Here is a 20,353-nt window from a genome sequence, read left to right on the forward strand (position 1 = left end):
CAAAATTGTTAGTATAAAGTGTATATTTACAAATATTAGAGTGTGTCGACAATCAGAATGCTCGAAATCGATAATGGTGGGTATTGGGGAATTTTAATACTATTAAAAACTATTCCAGTCCAAATTTTAGGACGATGGAGAGTAGGACTTTTGGAAGTTATTTTAAGTTAAAAACTTTATTCTTTAAATACTTTCCCCTTTGTTACCAATTAAGTTCATAAATCTCATTTGAGGATAAACTTGACTGTTATTACAAGCTAAATTATCAAATCGTTTTAGTTTCGTTCTTATTGAAAACAAACTATAGGCAGGGGCGTTCGCATGGGGGGAGGGGTGGAGTGGGTGTAATTTAAAAAAAAAAGGTTTTTAATAGAAAATTTAATATTTGAATTTTTTTTCTAAAATTTAATAATTTAAATATAATTTTTGGTAAGCAGCTGTGAATTTTTAAATTTTTTTGCCAAAAATTTAATTTCTAGGAAATAAGTATGGATTTTTGAATTTTTTGCCAAAAATTTAACTTTTAAGAATACTAATAGAATTTTGAAAAAATATTTAAAAAATTTAATTTTCGAAATTTTTTTCTAAGAAAAAATTATTTTTTTTTTTTGATTTTTTTTTCAAAAAAATTACAAAAATCAAGTCCACCTAGGAAAAAAAATGTGATCCTGTAGATGCCCCTGATGGGTTCCACAAATCAAATTTTGCTTTTTCTGTTAGATATTTATGAACCATTAGGAAAGAGTAATACTTCTATTCTTACTAACATAGGTATTAGTAATTATTGATCATCATTAATTCCTCAAACAAATAAGTAGGGGTGTGATGTGGTCTTTACGACACAGTGAATGGGATTATAATCATTCTCACAAAAAAAACACCACTGTTTTGAAAAAATATAGATTCTATTGGGAAACATCTGAACCCGACTCTTTCGAGCTCAGTCTAATAAATTGTTTGAAAAGTCTCGGGTTTAAAAAATAAAACATATTTTTTTTAATAATTCAAAATTGCCATTTTTTATATTATTATTCTATTATTCTTTTTTTAATTTTACTTTAGTTAGGGGAGTCCTCAGACTTTTTAGGCGATGTGTTGTACCAATAATCTTATCTTATACCAACGTTTTATTTAACTGTACCTGATAACCCTTTATAAAATTTCGGCAAAAATTCATCAAACATTTTCAAAAACTACTCATCCTAATGTATATGTATGAAGAAAAATTGAATAAATCATACGGGTAGGTGTGTGTCTCCCTCAATTTTTTTAAGACGTTGTGCATCTTACACAAATGATATATTTTATCCATACAATATACAAGGAAAGCCAATAGACACATTACAAATAATAATATTTCTAAAAATATTTTTTTTTCCGCAACATTCAAAACAATGTAAGTAACATGATTATAAATAGTTACCTAATTGCATTTTAAGTATTTTTGCTATTTTCTTACAACTTTTTTTGAGTTTATTAATACTCAAAGTTGTATTTAATTGATAATTAATATATGTTTGACGTTTCTTGAACACTTTGCAGGAAAAATCATAAATAAACTTTTCGATGATTCATTCTACAATACAATGAAATTATGATTTATATTTATATATCTTTATAATCTTAATACATTAAATGTTAAATTATTTCCCACAATTCCAATTATTATGTATTTATTAGCATGTCTTGAGTCTATGATTATCAAGATGCGCGTATTTTGGACAATAAACTTATACTACTGAAGGAGCACAAGTCCATTTGAAAAGCCTTACGAAAAACATTCTCCCAAGAAATCCGAACGCCCTGTTGTTAGCGGAGAACAAAATACACTTTATGTATATTTTTGTTAGCGATATAATGTCGGGATTTATAGGGCAATTTTCATGATTTTGTATATACTTCTGTTTCTCATTTTTCTTTTGTTTCAAAGTCCCCTTTGGATAAATACTAAGAATGTATTTCTCCATAGTTTAGTATTTGAAATCTGCTTCAATTCTTGAGAGTTCTTTTTTTTAATTTAACATTTAAATTTTAACGTGGAAATCCGTTCGACAAACCAAATGTTGGGCAATTTCAAATAAACTATGTATCATTTATATTTAAACCATATATTTTTTAATGACATTGCTTTGATTTTTGAAAAAGCTTCATACCATTACTTAAGTACTTTAAAGCAGTGGCTCCAAAACTTTTTTGACTTCGACCCTTAAAATATGCGCCTAGACAATGTGCAACCCCTACACCTATTATTGAGAGATGAATATAAAATTTGGAGTGTGTTTATGTAAATAGTTGACTTAAAAGCCGTATCAACCCTGTGAAGTTCAACTCAGAGGTACATGATATAAAATATTTGACAATATTGATCATAAGTAAATATTTTTATTCTTCTTATATATTGAAAAGTATAAGAAATACAACGACAAAATTAACTCAAGATATCGTAAATATAAAGAAATATATATCCTTATAGACTCTTCATACATGATATTTCCCCTTTATCTATTTCGTTTTAAATTGATAGGTTGATATTTTCAATTTAAATCTAATTAGTCTAGCATTATCTTGCTTATCTATGGTGTAATGATCAAGTATAGGAACAAGTGGTTGATGATTTTTAGGATATTTATGTCACTTCTTTGACACTTGCCGATGACCTTCCTTCCGTGACTTTCTCATCATCTTTATTTCCTTTATGATTAATGAAATTTTCCAACATTTTCTCTTTGAATTGTTGGTTTTCATCTCGGGCTTGCTTTTGTTCTTCCATCACTATTTTCTCTGTAGATTCTGGATTTGTTAATTCCACATTATTTCCCAGCTTTTGAATCCGCTCCAATAGTGATTGATTTTCCATTTCTAATTCGCTCTTCGCCGGACTCCTTTTCAATATTTAATTTCCACGCGTAGTTTTTTTTCGATTAATTACCTAATTATCCTACCGACTGCACCATGTTACGTTGAATTAATATCAACAAACACACTTCAACCACTTAGAACCGATTGACTCTTTATTTCATGGGTTAATACATATTTACACATACTTCCTATTTACTTATATCATATTAGCCAGCAGTGGTGTTTCATTCATCATAGAAACCCAGAATTTGTCAAGTGTTTTAGTATCAAAATATGTTTTGAGTGTTTGGCCAAATGATGAGTGCATTTTCCATATCAAAAGACAGATGATTAGCTGTGGCGGTAAAAGGGGAGTATTCAGTTATGTTTTTGAGGAGAACTATCCTCTTGGAAATACTTTTTAAAATGATTGAGAAGAAACTTATAAAAAATGTGTATATTCAACGTCATTCATGCTTTGATATCACACAAAGTAATGTCAATTTAAATACTATTCTTCTTTTTTGTAAAACATTTCCCCATCCCTCTGTTGTGTCTTGCGACCCCCACTTTCGGAACCACTGCTCTGAAGGTCTTGTATAGCCTCCAAATCATTCCATAGGAACTTAATTTTTTTTAAGCCCACATTCGTTTGAAACAATTTATATATTTTGAGGAAAAATAAAAAACAATACTTTCAGAATTTCTTTGCAACGCAGAAAAGGTATATTCATCTTACTTTTTTTTCATTCTATCCATTTTTTTAATAATCCTAAATACAATAGTTTAAATCGTCTCCTTTATAATTTTGTGAATGAAAATAAGGAGGAGATTGTTTTTATTAAAGGTTAAAGGGAAATGTGAATTTTAACCCTCCTCCTTTATTTTCAATCTAAGGCTATTCAAAAGGGCAAAAATAAAACTATTAGAAGCTTAATATTGTAAATTAAGCTTTTTGATGATAAGAGTAAATGAAGGAAGTTCCTTTTCCAAAAAACTAAATTGGCACTAAGACTAAACTTTGTACATTTTAAGCAATTTCAAGTGTTGCATAGCCTTACTTATTATTAACTCCTATGTTCAAACTTTACAAAAAAATTAGGCTTTTTGTTAATATCCCGTATTCGTCAATTTTCGTTTTTCGTTTATCTGTTCTTCAAAATTGATGAAATTGATGACCACCAAGTCATCAATTTTTGTCTAAATTTATTTACCACTGAAAGATAAATTTGAAGGTATTTGAAGATGAAGTTCCTTTAGAGGGTTCGCACGACAGGGGGCATTTCAAGCAATTTCATGAGTTTCATAGGTTTAATTACAAGTAAATTTGTACCTAAAATATTTTTTAAGAGTAAGAATTATACTCCATCGTGATCTATATTAAAACTGAACACTTTAATCTTCCTTTACGCTATCATCTTGTATGACATATATACATAATATAGGTACACATAGCAACAATATAATATCTACAAGTATGTACTACATCAATATAAACAGTATGTTCGAAGCTAAGTAAAAATGAGGCTTTTTGATCACAATATTCAGTCACGGCCAATTTTTCATTCGGGCAATGTTCCTAGTACTGAAATGGAGTACTATGAAATCTACATTCTATCATGTCACATGTGTTACACATTAAAATTGTTATGATAGTAATATTTTCGTCCCTTTTCCGGTACCAAAAGGTTATCGGTATTTCAATACTCTTCCAACGAATGAAAATAAGAAACAAAAATGTCGTTCAGGCACACTTACATAGAAGATAGCATAGCCAACCCATAGATATAAATGGAGTTACAGTGGAAGAGGGCCGGCCCGGCTTTTTTAATTTTCTATCTGAATATATGTTTTTTGGTGTTGTTATCATTATTCTTATATTCTAGAAGAGAGAACATATGTATATAAAGTAACCCTGAGGATTTGTTGTGGATTTATAAGTGTAAGTCCTTGTTGAACTCGGAGTAGAATTGAGATTGACATCGGATTCATTTCTGCCCATACCATTGCTAGATGCGGAGTTGGCTTCCTGTTGATTTCCTTAATTTTATAGCTTCTTATAGCTAATTTAATTAGACGCCATGATATCTAAGCTTCTCTTCTCCCAAACATTCTTCAAAGTATTAGGGTAACAACATTCATTTTCGGTTTTTTTAAAAACATATCAGCAGATAATATTACCTTCATTTATGAGCAATAACTGTCTTGAGGTTCTATTAGATTAGCTGCGAAGGAGCATCTATAGATAAATGAATGAAATACAAATCTCAATTATACTCTGAGTACAACAACAAGGATTTACAATTATAACTCCCAACGCATATTCAGTGTTACTCTCCCTCATTCATAAGTGCACGTACTTTATACTTCAATATTCCTTCTTGAAGAAGGAAAGATCAATCATAACAGCTTAATAAAATAAAAAATACTGTTCAAACTCCAACGACAATAAAGTATCAAGCTCGTCAAAGCTCCCATTCTTACATCTTCACTTTCCAGGAAAATTTTATGCAGTATTTTCATTTCACGTCAGTATTATGGATGCCGACCATTTTGGAGGCTTACACAATCAGTTTTATAAGAATAAAAGCCTTTTTTCATTAATATTAAGGAAATATATTGTCAAAATAGGACACACAAATAAAAGGACTTAAACTTTTTCCTTCTATTAAAAATATATCCCTCTATTGCTTAGTTTTAAAATATATCTGACCCTAAAAAGTTATATTATAATCGTTACAACCAAATCTTATTTCCATATTTTAGATTAACATGAACTATTACAATGGAAAAAATAAGATATTTTTCTTTAATTATTCTACTTTTTTCGTATCTAATCCATGACAAAAAAATTGTACAAGTTTAGACATTTCATAGGGATTTTCCGTAAATACTATCCTAGTATCGATTATATTCACCTATCTCTATTTATCACTCTAAGGAAGTTGTATTCAATGCTGGGGGTAAGTCTTTTTTTATGCCTACAGCCATTGGATATAGTCTCAAAAAGATTTATTGGAAATTTATCCATTTATGTTGTAAAATATCAACTTTGAGCCCTCCTTCCCTTCCTTTTTTGGACAAACTACGGGCTTTTTTTAATTAGTGGAATACATACTAATGAAATAATATTGGGAATTGTATATTTTAGGTTAAAAAAAAATAACTTCAGGAATTAAGAGAAGTTAATTTATTAATTATTATACTGACAATATTCATTATGAATAGTGTTATTTATTTTCCAGGGCAATTAACATTGTTTTTTATTTCGAAAATTTAGATCAACTCCGACTCTGGCTACAAAAATTATTATTAAAATTCATGCAAATAATACTTATTTATAATCTAAGGCTTACATAGAGTATTTGTAAAGCTTTTTTCCTCAATGGTTATAAATTATAGGAATGAAGTATTATTAATTTATGAAACTTGAAAGTTGAAACTAATTTACAAGTTTACATAACAAATTTCAAACGTTCTCTATAGTTTATAGAATCACACTTCCCGAACATCTCTAAGTCTAAATGATAATGTTGGGTAGAGCATAGCCATTAGTCATGCTCGTTCATTACTTGGTTTTGTGAATAGTCAATGTCATCAGAGTGAAGAGTAGTGTTGCAGTGAAAGGCTGTTTCTATTGTTGTTCCTCGTTTACGAGTATATACATTAAACATCATTCATAAACTTATGAATGTATTAGTGTAATAGATAGATTTTGATCCATTTCATTTGTAGTTCATCTTGTTAAATCGACATTGACATTCCAAATATTTTCTTTATACCTGACACAATTGTTTACTACATATAACTAATTACTACCTATAGCTATGAATTAGATCTATATTTATAGTCTCTAGACTCGAATGACTCAATAGTACTTATATAGGGTATAAACAATATTATAAAAAAATTGTGCGTTGGAGTCAGAGACGGTAATATTTAAAATATTGGAGTCGTACATTTCATATCCCGACTTTGCAGGTCTGGTTCCTGCCTACATCCATCGTAGATACGGTGTCAAATTTGAGTGTATTTATTTCATCTCGTAGCTGATCTCATTAAACATAGCAAGGATAGCAAAACTCCACTCCTCCAAAATTTACTTCAAATTGTCCGGGTGACACCCTTAATTTTCAATTTCTTTTTTTTTTCATACCGTTAGGTGATATTTTTCACAACTATATAAATGTATAGTAGCTAAACCCATCCGTTTTGCTCGTCATGTTTATTTATTTGATGGTAATTTTTTTTCAATGGATTGAAAAAAAATGTTTGAGACTTATAGAAAGAATATATGGAATGGGAATTAATCCAGAAAATCTCATACATTATTTATGTGTTCGGTAAATGATTTATAAACTGTTCTATATCTGCATAAAATTTCTTTATTTTGAACTTTATTTTTATTTTTTTGTAAGAGTATGAGATATGACATTTCAGATGTGTAATATTTCTATTAAAACATATATATATATATTCTAGTGATGTAAAAGTTGACTTTTAGCCCACGGGTTAAGTTGTATGAGTGTGGTTTGAAAAGTTTCCAACCTAACAAAGATACATGCCTTTTTTTATAAATTTTATTTATTTATTTTTCGACATAGTCTCCTTGTAACTCTACACACTTCTTCCCCCAGCATTCTCCCATCTCTGTAACACGTCCAAATTAGTATTCCGCGTTTTTTTTATGTAAAATAATTTTTCGAGATACAATTTTTGTTTTTGGTTCAATTATTTCAATTGACTTAAATGCGTCAAATTTCAACACAACAAGCCTTTAAATGTCTTTTATTGATCTATTTAAAGGTTACACTTATGTAGCACTTATGAGTCTAAGTAATTTAAAAAAAATAACCGTTAAAAGCAGATTCATTTTTGAGCCTCTGTAATAATTTATGTGACCACTGCCCGGGAATTATAGGAAAAAACTAAATAAAGTTTTTTATCTCATAAAATGTAAGCCTGGAAGTAGATATGATTGCTTAGTGCGTTGAGTCTTTTTAATCAGGCAACTGTTAGATAAGGTTTGACTGTATATATCATAAAGATCATGGAGAAAAGTTACTAACTTTTATCTCAAATAATATTTTAGTTACATACATATTCGTAACTTTTTTGCATATTCCCATTCATTACAAAATAGGTAACTGTTTATATTTCTATATAATATAAGATATTAAAGGTAGAGCATAGTCAAAATGCATACATAAAAATACGATATTCATTCACATATGTTGTTCATAATTTACTATATTGTTTATACATGCTTATTAGGCTTGAATTAGTTCAACCTAGAGTTTCCCTAGAAATGAACGAAAAACAGACGAATAATGATGTATCTCTTGAAAATATTAATTTCGGCCGAAGTTGATGTGTTCAACGAGGTATCTAATGGAGAAATAAGTCAAGGGCTTTCACTCTCAGTCGATGATGAAATAGGTAGGCGTATAACTACGCATATATCACGGAATGAAGCCAATGATTCGGAACCAGTGGAAGATATTTGATTAGATTCAAAAGAAAATATGAAACCGACTAAGAAAAATAAACCTCTAATTAATGTAGAACACACTATGATCTCACATACAAGGTCAATATCGGTTACAAAAAGATCTAATCAAGCTACTAGTCATTCAGACATCAAGAAAATACCTTGCATTAGTCTCTCCTTCTCTCCAATTATTTAAAAAAAAACAAAAACAAAATGTTTTATCATCCATAGCCCTTTTTCTGATCCCAAGATCATCCAAGTGGAATTTCAATCAAGCCCTTCAATTCGACAGTATAGAGTATTTAGGGGGATTATAAAACAAGGAGACTTTATAAAAACCCTTAAACACTGACTGAACATGTTTTTTGACGCCCTTCAACCAACCAATCGGCTGCCTTATCGTCTTATAGTAAATATTAAAATTACCGCTAATATGTTTAGTAGGGCAAAAAGGAAATAATCGATACTGTTCACCGAAAGTGTTGAAGAGATAATTGAGAAGATTTCATAGACTTTTTTCAACTGATATTATTAATAGGCATATTGTACCTGATATTGCAGAAGAAGAGATAGAGAGAAAATGTAAAATAGATTGCAAGTTCGTTATTCAAAGAAGAATCACACATTTCAAAAACGTCAATTCCGAAACTGATGTTAAAAAGATCGTTTTGGAAGATCAGGTCTTAGACAAAACTAGGGATATTTTGGACTATTTCCACTCCCAATTTCAGAATATTCTTAGAGGCCAACGAAGCAATTTTCTTAGAAAACAGTAATCATATGACTTTATTCGAGTGTTCTCATCACAAAATTTTTTGTGTTATGTAAAAAATAGTTTTAAAAGTAATAAAGCACCAGGACCTGATTCTTTAGGAGAAACAAATTTTACCCTCTTCCCCGATGTTTTCGTTCCATTTCTCTAAAATTTTGGAGTTTCGATCGAAAAGTATAGAAAATTACTTCCTCTTATATCCCGTGGTAGAATTGCACTCATCCTTAAGAAAGGAGACGATACTCAATTTAGTCATTTCAAGCCAATAACAGTTTTGAACCAAACATATAGAATCCTTACAGGAGAAGTTCCAAAACAAATTGAGTCAATCCTCAACCAAAAGGGATTTCTACAAAATAGGAAAGTAACTGATCATATAGGATTCTTATTTTTCTTTCGTTGTGTTAAGACGTGTGTAACTCCCTGTTATAAATATTTAATTCTTATTTGGTGTTTATTACTCATATACAGATTGGATCTTCTCATCTTATATACTGGCAAGACTAACTCTTTTACGTAAGCATTTTAATATTCTGGAGTGTGTCATCGTTGACGAGAAATTAGTGGAAATCCTCCTCAGATTCTAATAATTGTCGGGCTTCTCTCTCTCTCTCTTCCCTTTACCCTAACTTTGAAGGTAAATCCTGTTTATCCCTCTCCACTGAAATCAATACTCTGCTCGTTTTCTTTTTCTTTGTATTATCTTATCCTCGCTCGTTCGTCATGGGCAAGTGCGGGATGAAAAGTAGTGTTGATAACAACACTCATAATAATCTTCCTGATGATCTGTCTTCTCTATCTCCTAATAAATGTGATTCCTTTATGTCTCACATAAAACATATAATATTGGAGGCTACCATGGAGAGCATTTATCTAGTTATCAGGGATATCTCTCAACTTAGAGCTAAAACTAAAACACTCACTGACAAATTTTCTGCGTTAGAATCGTCTATCTCATCTTTAACTGAGAGACCAAATAAAAAATAGAAAATGAAATGATTCAATACTCAGCTGATCTCAAGGATCTAAAGATTTGGTATATGGACGAAATGAATGAGAGGGGGAATAATAGACGAAAAGTCATCATATATGGTCTTTCTAAGGATTCCGAGATTAAAAAACTTATGTTTGATAAATTTCAAATTCAGACAAATGATATTCAATTTGCTTTCCGAATCAAAAATAATAACTCTAATGTTACTAATCCACCAGTCATTGCCGGTTTTATGATGAAAGTATTAAAAATATTTTGATGAAGCATAAATCTGATGAGATACGTGTTTTCCCCCCTCCTTACAAAAGCTCAAAGAGAATTGAACAACACCATAAAAGAAGACTTTCTTAAAAAACCCGAAGAGTCTCCTGGCCTTTTTCAATTAATGAGAAGGTCAGGAATTAATTGCCTAAGCGTTTTTTCAATCCTATAAGACCCTTGCTCTATAATGGATCCTCTACAATCGAGATTGATGGCTTATAAGTGAGCCTATTCTTTTCAAAAGAAGCTGCAGGCAAGGCGCCTTTGTTGTGAATTGGCACAATTGAAGATTTTTGTATATCTCTGAAAAGGAGATGTAGTGGCTTTTAAATTTCCTGAGTCAAAAATCGGGTTGACATTTTAGGTATAGAATGGCAAGGACATAGTGAGACATACACAAATTAGGCAACCCTTTGTAATTGGATTTTTTAGAATTAGAGGAAATATAATTTCCTGACACGAGTCGAACTGTAAGGTACTGAAATAGTTCCCCTGTTTTTATATAAGGTATATTCTCTGCCTCTTTTAGCTGAGATGACAATTAATGAAGAAAATTTGTGGCTAAAGGCCCTTTTTCTTTCGAAGTACCTCACTTTTCTCAAACGGCCAAAAAAATATGTCGGAGGCCAGCTAACTCCACTGTCTTCTATTATACCCAAGATATACCAGAAGTTTTTGTTGGTATAACGAAAATACCTCTCATGGAATGGAGATTTACTTTGTTGGGTACTCGCCTATACTTGCTTCTGATGATGAGTACTATCATAAAACGGATTAGTCGAGATAATTTCATTTTTATGGGGTGCTGCTCATCGTGTTTTATGGTATAGAACACCAAAGTATGAGTAGAACACTACCATAGATATAATTTATCAAAACGTAGCAAGGAAACATTTCCTCAGTGATAATCTTCTACAATATTACATGAATATGACTACATTGTTATTTTTAAATAAAAAATATTTATATTATATACGTTAGGGTCCACTTATAAAGTGATACATGCAAAACAACTACTAGATTTCATCAACAAGACGACATAGGTATTTATTAGATCAAAAGAGGTTATTTTTTTTTTCAAACAGATACACTTTTGTTTATTGCTATTGATGAAAATCAAATGATTTCAACTTAGTCAAAGGATCAATGGATTTATTTACAACAATAAGGTAAGCCTTGTTAATAATACAGACGTGAATTATAATCTTAGGAATTAATGTCTCAATTAATTTAATATGTTTCATAATTAAAAGTAATGATGATAATTATCATTTTAATTAATCCCCAAGGATTCAATCTATTAATAACACTTTCGGATATTACTTGTGTATGTATGTAGGTTTTCTCTGATTCCTTTCCTTTGGTTAAGGTTCTCTCTCTCTCACTTAAATCATCTAGTTTCTGTTACAAACAAAACATATCTGAATGTATTATTTGATGTAAACAATTTTCCAGTTAACAAAATATTTGCAATGCTTATTTGTTCAAATTAGGAACATTATTAATTAATATAAATAATAAAAAAAATATCTGTAGCGGAACATCAGATAAGAATTGAGCGAAATATTACAACATTTTTCCAAATTAAAGAAGAGCTATTTGACCACATTTAGTTATAAAATATATCTATTTTATCATCTTTAGTTTTATTTCCTACTTGTTCTATTTTTAAAACATAAAAATAAACAACTTTATTAATATTTACCTAATAATGCCCAGGTATAGAATAGAAGTGGGCTGATATATCAGATCGAAATCGAGAAAAAATATTACTCAATGTTTCTAGCCATTAAACAAACAGTAATTGCACTTAGATGAATAAATGCATATATTATTACTATGGGTTGGATTTTTGTAGAGAAAAAACATAGTTTTTTCATAAGAAAATGAAATACGGTTTTTGTGTGAGCTGTTTTTTTCTTTTTGTTTATTCTTTAATAGATAATTGTGGTGTTAATAAGTGCCATTTGTTGGGGATTTAAAAAAATAAATACAAATTTGTATATATGTAATAAAGAGAAATTGTTTGTGTAAATGTCCTTTATACGCTTCCACACTGTTGAACCTAGGAGGCTGAAATTTTCCATGGGTCCCTCCTTTGAGCTTTGAGAGGCTAAGACGGGGGTTCTGATTGAAGAAATTTGTCTGGAGTTTGGTTTGTATATAAATTTGCCGAATAAAAATTGATATTTAAGTGAAATATCTGTCATTTTTTAAATATTTTTTCATTTTTTCATCAAACCTCAATTTTCAATTTTTTTAAAAGAACGTTACATTTGGACTTAATCTACTTTTGATAATATTTTCAATTTCAAAACCGTTTTATTACATAAGTTTTGAAATATTAGCAAAAGTGAACCAGCTATCGAGGGTTATTTTTTTTATTTCATTATTCTTTTAACATTATTAACTTTTTTTTTTTTGTAAGGACGAAAAAAAAAAAAAATTGGTAGGTTTGTGTTATTGTCAAAATTCTAATAAATACAATTAACTATTTTTTGCAAAATTAATGCAATAAAGTTTTTTGACACTTTCTTCGCGAATTTCGATTTGGGAATTTTTTGAAGTTAATAAAAAATATACTTCTCATCTGTACCATTTTTTTGTTGGTATGTTATATGAAGTTATTTTAATATTCATAATAATACTACATAGGTTACAAGCAGCAATAATAAGAAGTTTTTTTTTTGGGGGAGGGGGAGTTGTTATGATGAGAATTTGTAGATTACCTTACTTAACCAGATTGGTATAGTGTGAAGAGTCCAAGAGAATTAGACTTATCAGGATCTTTTTCAGGAACAACGAAATATTCGTATTATAATGATTAATATGTAGAAGTACACCCTCCACCCCTGCCCCTGAGGATGCCCCTAATAATACAATTATGGAAAGTAATATAAGCCCCTAAAGTTCATAAATCTCAATAGACTACTTACCTGAGTGTATCCGGTACTTTAGATGTGATTAACGTTGTTTTTGGAACATTTCCATTGTGTATTATATCTAGGTACCATATTCCCTCGAGAAAGCCATATCTAAAACGTATGTATAATTAAATCAAAATGTATTATTTTTAAATTTTACGATGTTGATGATTAAATAAATTTTACAATGGAGTGAGTGGTTTTGAGGAGGTTTGATCAACTTTTTGGAATTTTGAAAATGAGCTATACGGAAAAGTCTTGTATTGGAATAAAAATAATATATTTCAATTATGAGCTCGAGGGAGTGGGTTTGAGAGATTACTTGGTACTTATTTAAAAGATGGGTCGTTTGAAAAGTATGTGCAAAGTCCGAGAGATGGCACTATGGCACGTATCGAGGTTATGTTTAGTTAGTAGCATCTCTTGGAAGAACACACACCAACTTTCTATTTCTTTCTGTTTGGGATTTGTTTGAATCGAGGAAGTGTAGTGTGTTTCAGGAAATGTATGAAAAAGAATTTCGTGTGTTGATCCAACATTACTTTATGAAATGCAAAACACCTCAGGAGATAGACCTTATGAGGACTCTGTTCTGTCGATTAGAACATTTTATGAGTTGGCCATATGGGCCCAAGTGACTCATAACGTTCTGGACGACCTGTTGAGGTTACTACTCCAGAAATCAACGGTAAAATCCATGATCTGGTGACAGATGATAAAAGATTGAAAGTACGTGAGATTGTTAGTGCTGTGGGCATCTCGAATTGGAACCCTATTTCCATTAATTTTGCGACCAAAATTTCTGAAAGAAATAGACCGATCTGACTGAGAGTTGCTGTGTGTTGTTCCAAGAGATGCTAATAACTAAACGTAACCTCGATGTGCTCCAAAAATGCCATCTCACCAATTGGCCCGTACTTTTCAAATAAATCTCGTGTTTTTCCCATAAATGATTTCTTCTGTTGAGGATGATATTCAATCTATCATAAAGGCAAAATCACCACTTCAAATATAGTTTGAAGAATAAATATTTACTGTAATGATTATCCATTATTATGTTAGAAAAAATGAAAATACTAATATTTCGCTCTTGAGGCATAAATATTTAACATAAATGCAAAATTTGATTTGCAGACATATAATTTTTTTCCCAATAAGACGAAACTTGAAACATTTGATTATTGTAGGGTAAAAATACCTGTCAAACTTCTCCTGGAATCGAATTTCTGAATTTAATTGGGAACTTCTAAAGTACCATCATCCTGAAATTTGGAACTTGAATTGTCCTTCTTAGTACCGTGCGTAGAAAAAATAATGAGACCTGCCTCAAAGAAGTTATTAAAATACTCATAATTGATCAGGATGATGTTGTACATTTTAAATTTTATTCAATAACATTTTTTACTACACTAAATGCACAGAAATTATGAATCTGGCCACTTTCAGCCTCAATAAAAGCCTCCAACCGCCTCTGGAACCCCTTGCACTCATTGGCAACGTAGTTTTTTTTTAATGATCCTCCACTGCTGGGTTAACGGAGGTCTTCAGGGGATCAATATTTGGGTGGTGGACTTTGCAGGCCTTCTTCTCAATTTACCACCAAATGGAGTAATCCATTGGATTCAGATCTGGGCTCAGAGGGGGCCAAAGGTTCTTGAACCAGAATTTCATGTTGCTACCCATCTACTCTTGTACAATATTAGCAGTGTGGGGCGAAACCCCGTCCTGCTGAAATACGTACGTGGCATTGTTGAACTTCTTCAATGTCTTGGTGATCTATGGAACCACATTTTCCTTTAACACCATCAATTAGTTGGCTAGAGGTAACTGGTATCCAACAGGAAACCAAATTGGAGGCATTCTTTCCCTCAGTTGATGCCAACACTCCCAACATCATCACAGAGGACGGATGTTTGGTCTTGGTCACTGTATTGATGCTGTTGTCATCCTTGCCAAAACATACCTCCCAATAATTTTGCTTGTTGTAGACGATGTCAACGGTAAAGGTATTTTCATCAGAAAAATAAATAAATTGCCAGTTGCTGTCGTACTTGAGATAATTCAAGAGTTGTTGACATAACTGAAGGCGGAGTTCTTTTTGATGTTGGGACAGGAGTTGCCTCTCATTCTTATAAGTGACCTTCCTCCAGCCCTTCAGATGACATTGCCCACAGTAAACCGATGCACCTCCTTCTTCTTAACGTAATCTGACATCTTCATCGTTGGGTTGACCTCCATTATGTCTTCAGGCTTCACTTTGGTGGGTCTTCCACTCTTGTTTTTGTCCTTAAACTAGTCCCAATCAGCCAAACCATTTTTGATCCGAAAGACTATGGCCTTGCTGACGTTTGAGGCTTTCATGATGCCTGAGGTGGTCCTCTTGTTGCGGATTAAATTTCTTATGATGGCTCTTTTTGTCTCCATTGCGACATATACATCTTTTTTGTTTACAACATGTACATCAATCAGAGGCTTAGAATCGAAGCTATTCAAAATAATTGGAACTTTAAGATTAATCAACAACACGGATTCAAAACTCCATTTTTAGAAGATCTTATTATTTTTTCTACACCAACTATTACAAATATACTTCATCATCGATTTATAAAATTCGGATTTTGTTCTCTATGGGTGTCCACACCACTGGACCTAGGAGGCTCAAACTTTGCATGGATGACTCTTTTGAACCTTGTCAAGATAAGATGGGGGTGCCATTTTTTGGAAGGAGTGGTGGGGGGGGGCATATAAGGCAGCTTATTCTATACCCAAAAGACAAAAATTGTTTTTGCAGCTTAATGAAACTTAATAGGGGGTTGAGTTAAAAATCATGTGATTGGCGTCTCAAAAAAAATCAAAAAAAACTATAGTAAATTAATACGTTTATTGAATTTGTTCAAAGTCAATAATGTTATTTGCAGAAAAGGAAATCGGTGAAAATTACACATATTCGTTTTTTTCATGTGGATAAAATAAAGTTTGTAGAAATTGGTCTGAAAATTCGTTTGCATATAAATTTGAAACATAAAAAAGGGTGATGAACTGAAATATCTGTCATTTTCTGAATAATTTTTTAACTTTCTTCATATTTTTTTAATCAAACGTCAATTGTCAATTTTGAAGAAGAAATGTCACAAAACGATGCATTTTGGACATAAATTTATTATCTCTAACTTTAAATTAAAAGATTTTCAATATTGGGAACATTTTATTAAATAATATTTGCAAAAATGAAAAAGTTATCAAGGTTTATTTTATCAAAGATATTATTCTCCATAACTTTTTTGGTTTTGCAAGTACAAAAGAAAATATTACTAGGTTTGTGTTCCTCTTTACAAATGTCAATAAATGTCAATTTTTTACTTTTGTGTTTGAAAAGTTAGTACTAAACAGTTTTGTAATTTTCTTCGCGAATTTCGAATGGGCAATTTTTGACTAAAATAAAAGATGGAATTCTCATCAATTTTTTTTTCATGCATATATGTTGGTTTATAAAACATTTAAAAAAAAAATCATATAATATAATATGCAAGCGCTTTATTACCCTAGCGCTTGCACGCACAGAAGGGATCTAAATATAAAAAAAATTAATAGAATATAGCATTGTCAATGCGATTCCTTGCTTCCTTCTTGGCCCCAGCAACACTGGGTAACCCTTTTCTATTATGTTATATATGTGACATAAGCTAAATTAATGAGTTTTCTTTTGCAGAAAAAGATTTCTTTTATTCATTAATGATCATTTAATAATAATGATTTAATAATTAAGTGATTTGGTGATTTGCACTTCTTCCATTCGAATAATCCTTGTGTTTGTTTATTATTTAATTTATTTAAAGTACTGCAATGGTAAAGGCCGTAACAACACTCGAACGACATACTAAAGTGTTGCGTTTATATAATAATCATTAATTAATAAAAAATATTTTTCTGCAAAATGATCCTAATTTATTTAGTAATATTGTAACATATACACAGTACTCATTTATCATACTATCATAATAAATTGAATTAAAGTATACAATCCTATCTATCAATATATTAAGATCCGGTAAAAATGTTTTTTATAAAAAATAGCCCGCTTACGCTATTGAACAATTTATGAGACACATTCAAAAATCCTTTAATGAGATTTTTCTTTTTTGTCTTATTTTTCCAAAATGTAATCCCCATTTACTTTAACTAAGTATCAATATATATTTCAATTAAATTGCTCAGATGTGCTCATTAGAACTGAAATACAATTTACAATGAAAAAAAGTTTGGGAATCCGCCTCATACTAATATATGTACATATTTGAATATATTTTTTCCTTTCAATTCATTTTTAAAAAGTTTTTAAGCACTAGGTATTTCAAATACGAAAATGGATAAATTTTCAAACATGTAGAAAAAAAATATTTAATTTATTTTTGTCTAGAGATATTTCTCAGAAATAAAATTGTACTAGTAAAAGGTAGGAATGAGGTATATATTTCCACTCTATGTATTAGTGATGGGAGGATTAATCAGATTCGGGAAATTAATGTTTAATTTGCGATTCTGATTCTTATTTATTACTGATTTAATTGAATTATTTATTACTTTTCTAGGTTATGAAAAAAATAATAATAATAATAATCCCCCCCCCATTAAAAAAATTCTTGCTTTTTACTAGAAAATTTAATATTAAAATTTTTTTCCCCCAAAATTTAATTTTTGGACAATAGACAAGCGTGTTTTCAAATTTTTTTACAAAAAAGTTAATTTTGTCTGAACCGTTATACAATTTGTATTTTAAAAAATTCGAAAATTCACATTTCTTATTTTTTTAAAAAATTTAATATTTTGAAAATAAAGTTCTTCAAATTTTTCAATTTTTTTTCAAGACATTTGAATTTTTTTCCAAAAAAATCATCCAAGACCCATGTCCCCCAAATATAATATTGTGGAAGGCACTGGTAGCAAAATGGTATTTTTTAACTATTATTTAAAATATTAAACAATCGGAATCAACATTGATAAATTTTTATTAGAATTGCTCAGAATCGGCATTAGGATTTTTTTGGAACCTCCCCAGCACTACTCTGTATATTTTGAATCGTCTTTGAATTATGTGAATATATGTTTTATGTAATTAATAATTTATTTCTCGGATTTTATATAGTTATAGAAAAATAAATATAACTCACAGAATATGATCTTCTATTTCCACCAAGAGCTCCTCCAAAGAGAATATATCATCAGTAACATTGAGAGATCTTACAGAGACTAAGAAGGTTGTATAATATAGACTCACAAGCTCTCCCAGCATTTCTCTTCTTAAGGAAGTCTATAAAAATAAAATAATTCAATCAAATTATTTGATCCAGATTCATATTATTCATAGAAATAATTATTTAATTCTGGCTAAACATATTAATAGATATACATAAACAGTAGTGTTGTCTCTCATTCCTTATTCATTTCGTCCTCTCCAGTCTTAAGACCGGCTCTATCAGTCCTTACTACTTGTCCTTTGTACTAAAACGGATTAAAAATAAGAAATAACGGTGATTGACATTATCAAAGAGCTACTAACACACGGGAGTGTCTCAAATATTAAATTTTTTTCAAAAATCTATAGCTATTCACAAAAAATTGAGTTTTTTTTTGGAAAAAAACCAGTTATTTACAAAAAATTAACTATTAAATTTTTAAAATTCCAAATATTAATTTTTTTGTAAAAAAATTTCAGAAACTAAATTTATTGTAAAAAAATCCATAGCTTTTACAGGGAATGAAAATTTCGTAAAAAAATTAGAAAAATTAAATTTGTGGGATTTTTTTTTCTTTTTGATTCGAGGGGCTACATCCTCTCCAGTTCACCCCTGCAAGTGGCCCTAACTCTATCTGTATTAAAACTGATATGATGGACAGAGCTGGACGGACAGTAGTCCTCAGTCCTAAATAAGGATTGACACCACACTAATAAAAAAAATTTAGGGTGTGCCATATGTATTAGAAATAAGGATAATACGGACCCATCCTTTTTTAGGATACATTCAATCATAAATCATTCATTTTATAAATAAAAGAACAAGAAACATAAAAGTTATTTTAATTTTTATCTTTACTCACAATGCCCCCCTCCCTCCCGATGCTTCAAGTCTCTGACCTCTTCTTCCCACATTTACACTATTTAAGAAGCGCTTTCTCGTCGATATTGCCTTCTTTTTGAAGATCTCTCCAAACTCCTCAATGGTGTAGTAAACGGTGCTCCCGATCCCTTTTAAAGCGTCAACGATTCTCTGTTGGCTTTTTTTCTGCGCGCAAGAGATTGATAACCGCTTGACATGTTTATATTTCCTCAATTTGCAACTCACTTTACAAGGGTGGTCTGAAAAGTTTTCGACCTCAATATGAAGATGACAGCACTCGTAAATAGAATCTAGTTACATATATCTAGGACCTGTTGACAGTTATTCACCAAAGTTTCACCCATAGTTGTTATGTAAAAGTCGTTTGAGTGAGTTGATGTAAGTTTTTTTGTGAATTTTTCTTCTTGAGTTTTTTTATTATTTTTCAACATCGTCTTTCTACACTCTTCTCCTGAGATTCTCCCATCTTTGTAACCCGTCACGTGCGTAACTTTGTTGGAAGAAGTCTGTAGAGTTACAAGGAGACTATGCAAAATGAGATTTTTTTTCTTAAAAACATACACATCAACTCACTTAAACGACTGTTACATAATAACTGCCCCTTCAAAATGGCGGAAACTTTACTGAGCAACTGTCAAAAGATGTTAGATAGATGTGACTTACTTTTATTTAGGAGTGCTGCCATCTTCACATAGTGGCCGAACACTTTTCAGACCACCCTTGTAGTTAGAGAGATAATAAAAACGTCAAAACTGATGAATCAATCATGTTAGAGCATTATATAAAAAACCCATAAAATTCAAACAGAGAAGTAATACTTACAAAATCTACTGCTCTAAAACATAACCCTGTAGAGTGTCTATGAATGTACGATGAACAAACATAGAAGAAAAAGAAAATAGTTCTATCTTTTTTTACTTCATAAAAAACCAAGAGGAATATTGAATTACAAAATTC

General features: G+C 30.5%; 1 protein-coding gene across 1 annotated transcript in view; it reads right to left on the reverse strand.

Annotated features, from left to right (window-relative positions):
- LOC121114511 (uncharacterized) overlaps nucleotides 1–20,353 on the reverse strand; it is an 89,258-nt gene that overhangs the window by 13,386 nt on the left and 55,519 nt on the right. The window contains exons 5-6 of the mRNA XM_040708501.2: nucleotides 18,449–18,588; nucleotides 13,293–13,391 (exon numbers count right to left, since the gene is read on the reverse strand). Of these exons, the coding sequence (XP_040564435.1) occupies nucleotides 13,293–13,391; nucleotides 18,449–18,588 (239 nt within the window). The remainder of the gene's footprint in view (nucleotides 1–13,292; nucleotides 13,392–18,448; nucleotides 18,589–20,353) is intronic.

This window comes from Lepeophtheirus salmonis, chromosome 3 (genome assembly GCF_016086655.4).
Source record: "Lepeophtheirus salmonis chromosome 3, UVic_Lsal_1.4, whole genome shotgun sequence".
Classification (NCBI taxonomy): domain Eukaryota; kingdom Metazoa; phylum Arthropoda; class Copepoda; order Siphonostomatoida; family Caligidae; genus Lepeophtheirus; species Lepeophtheirus salmonis.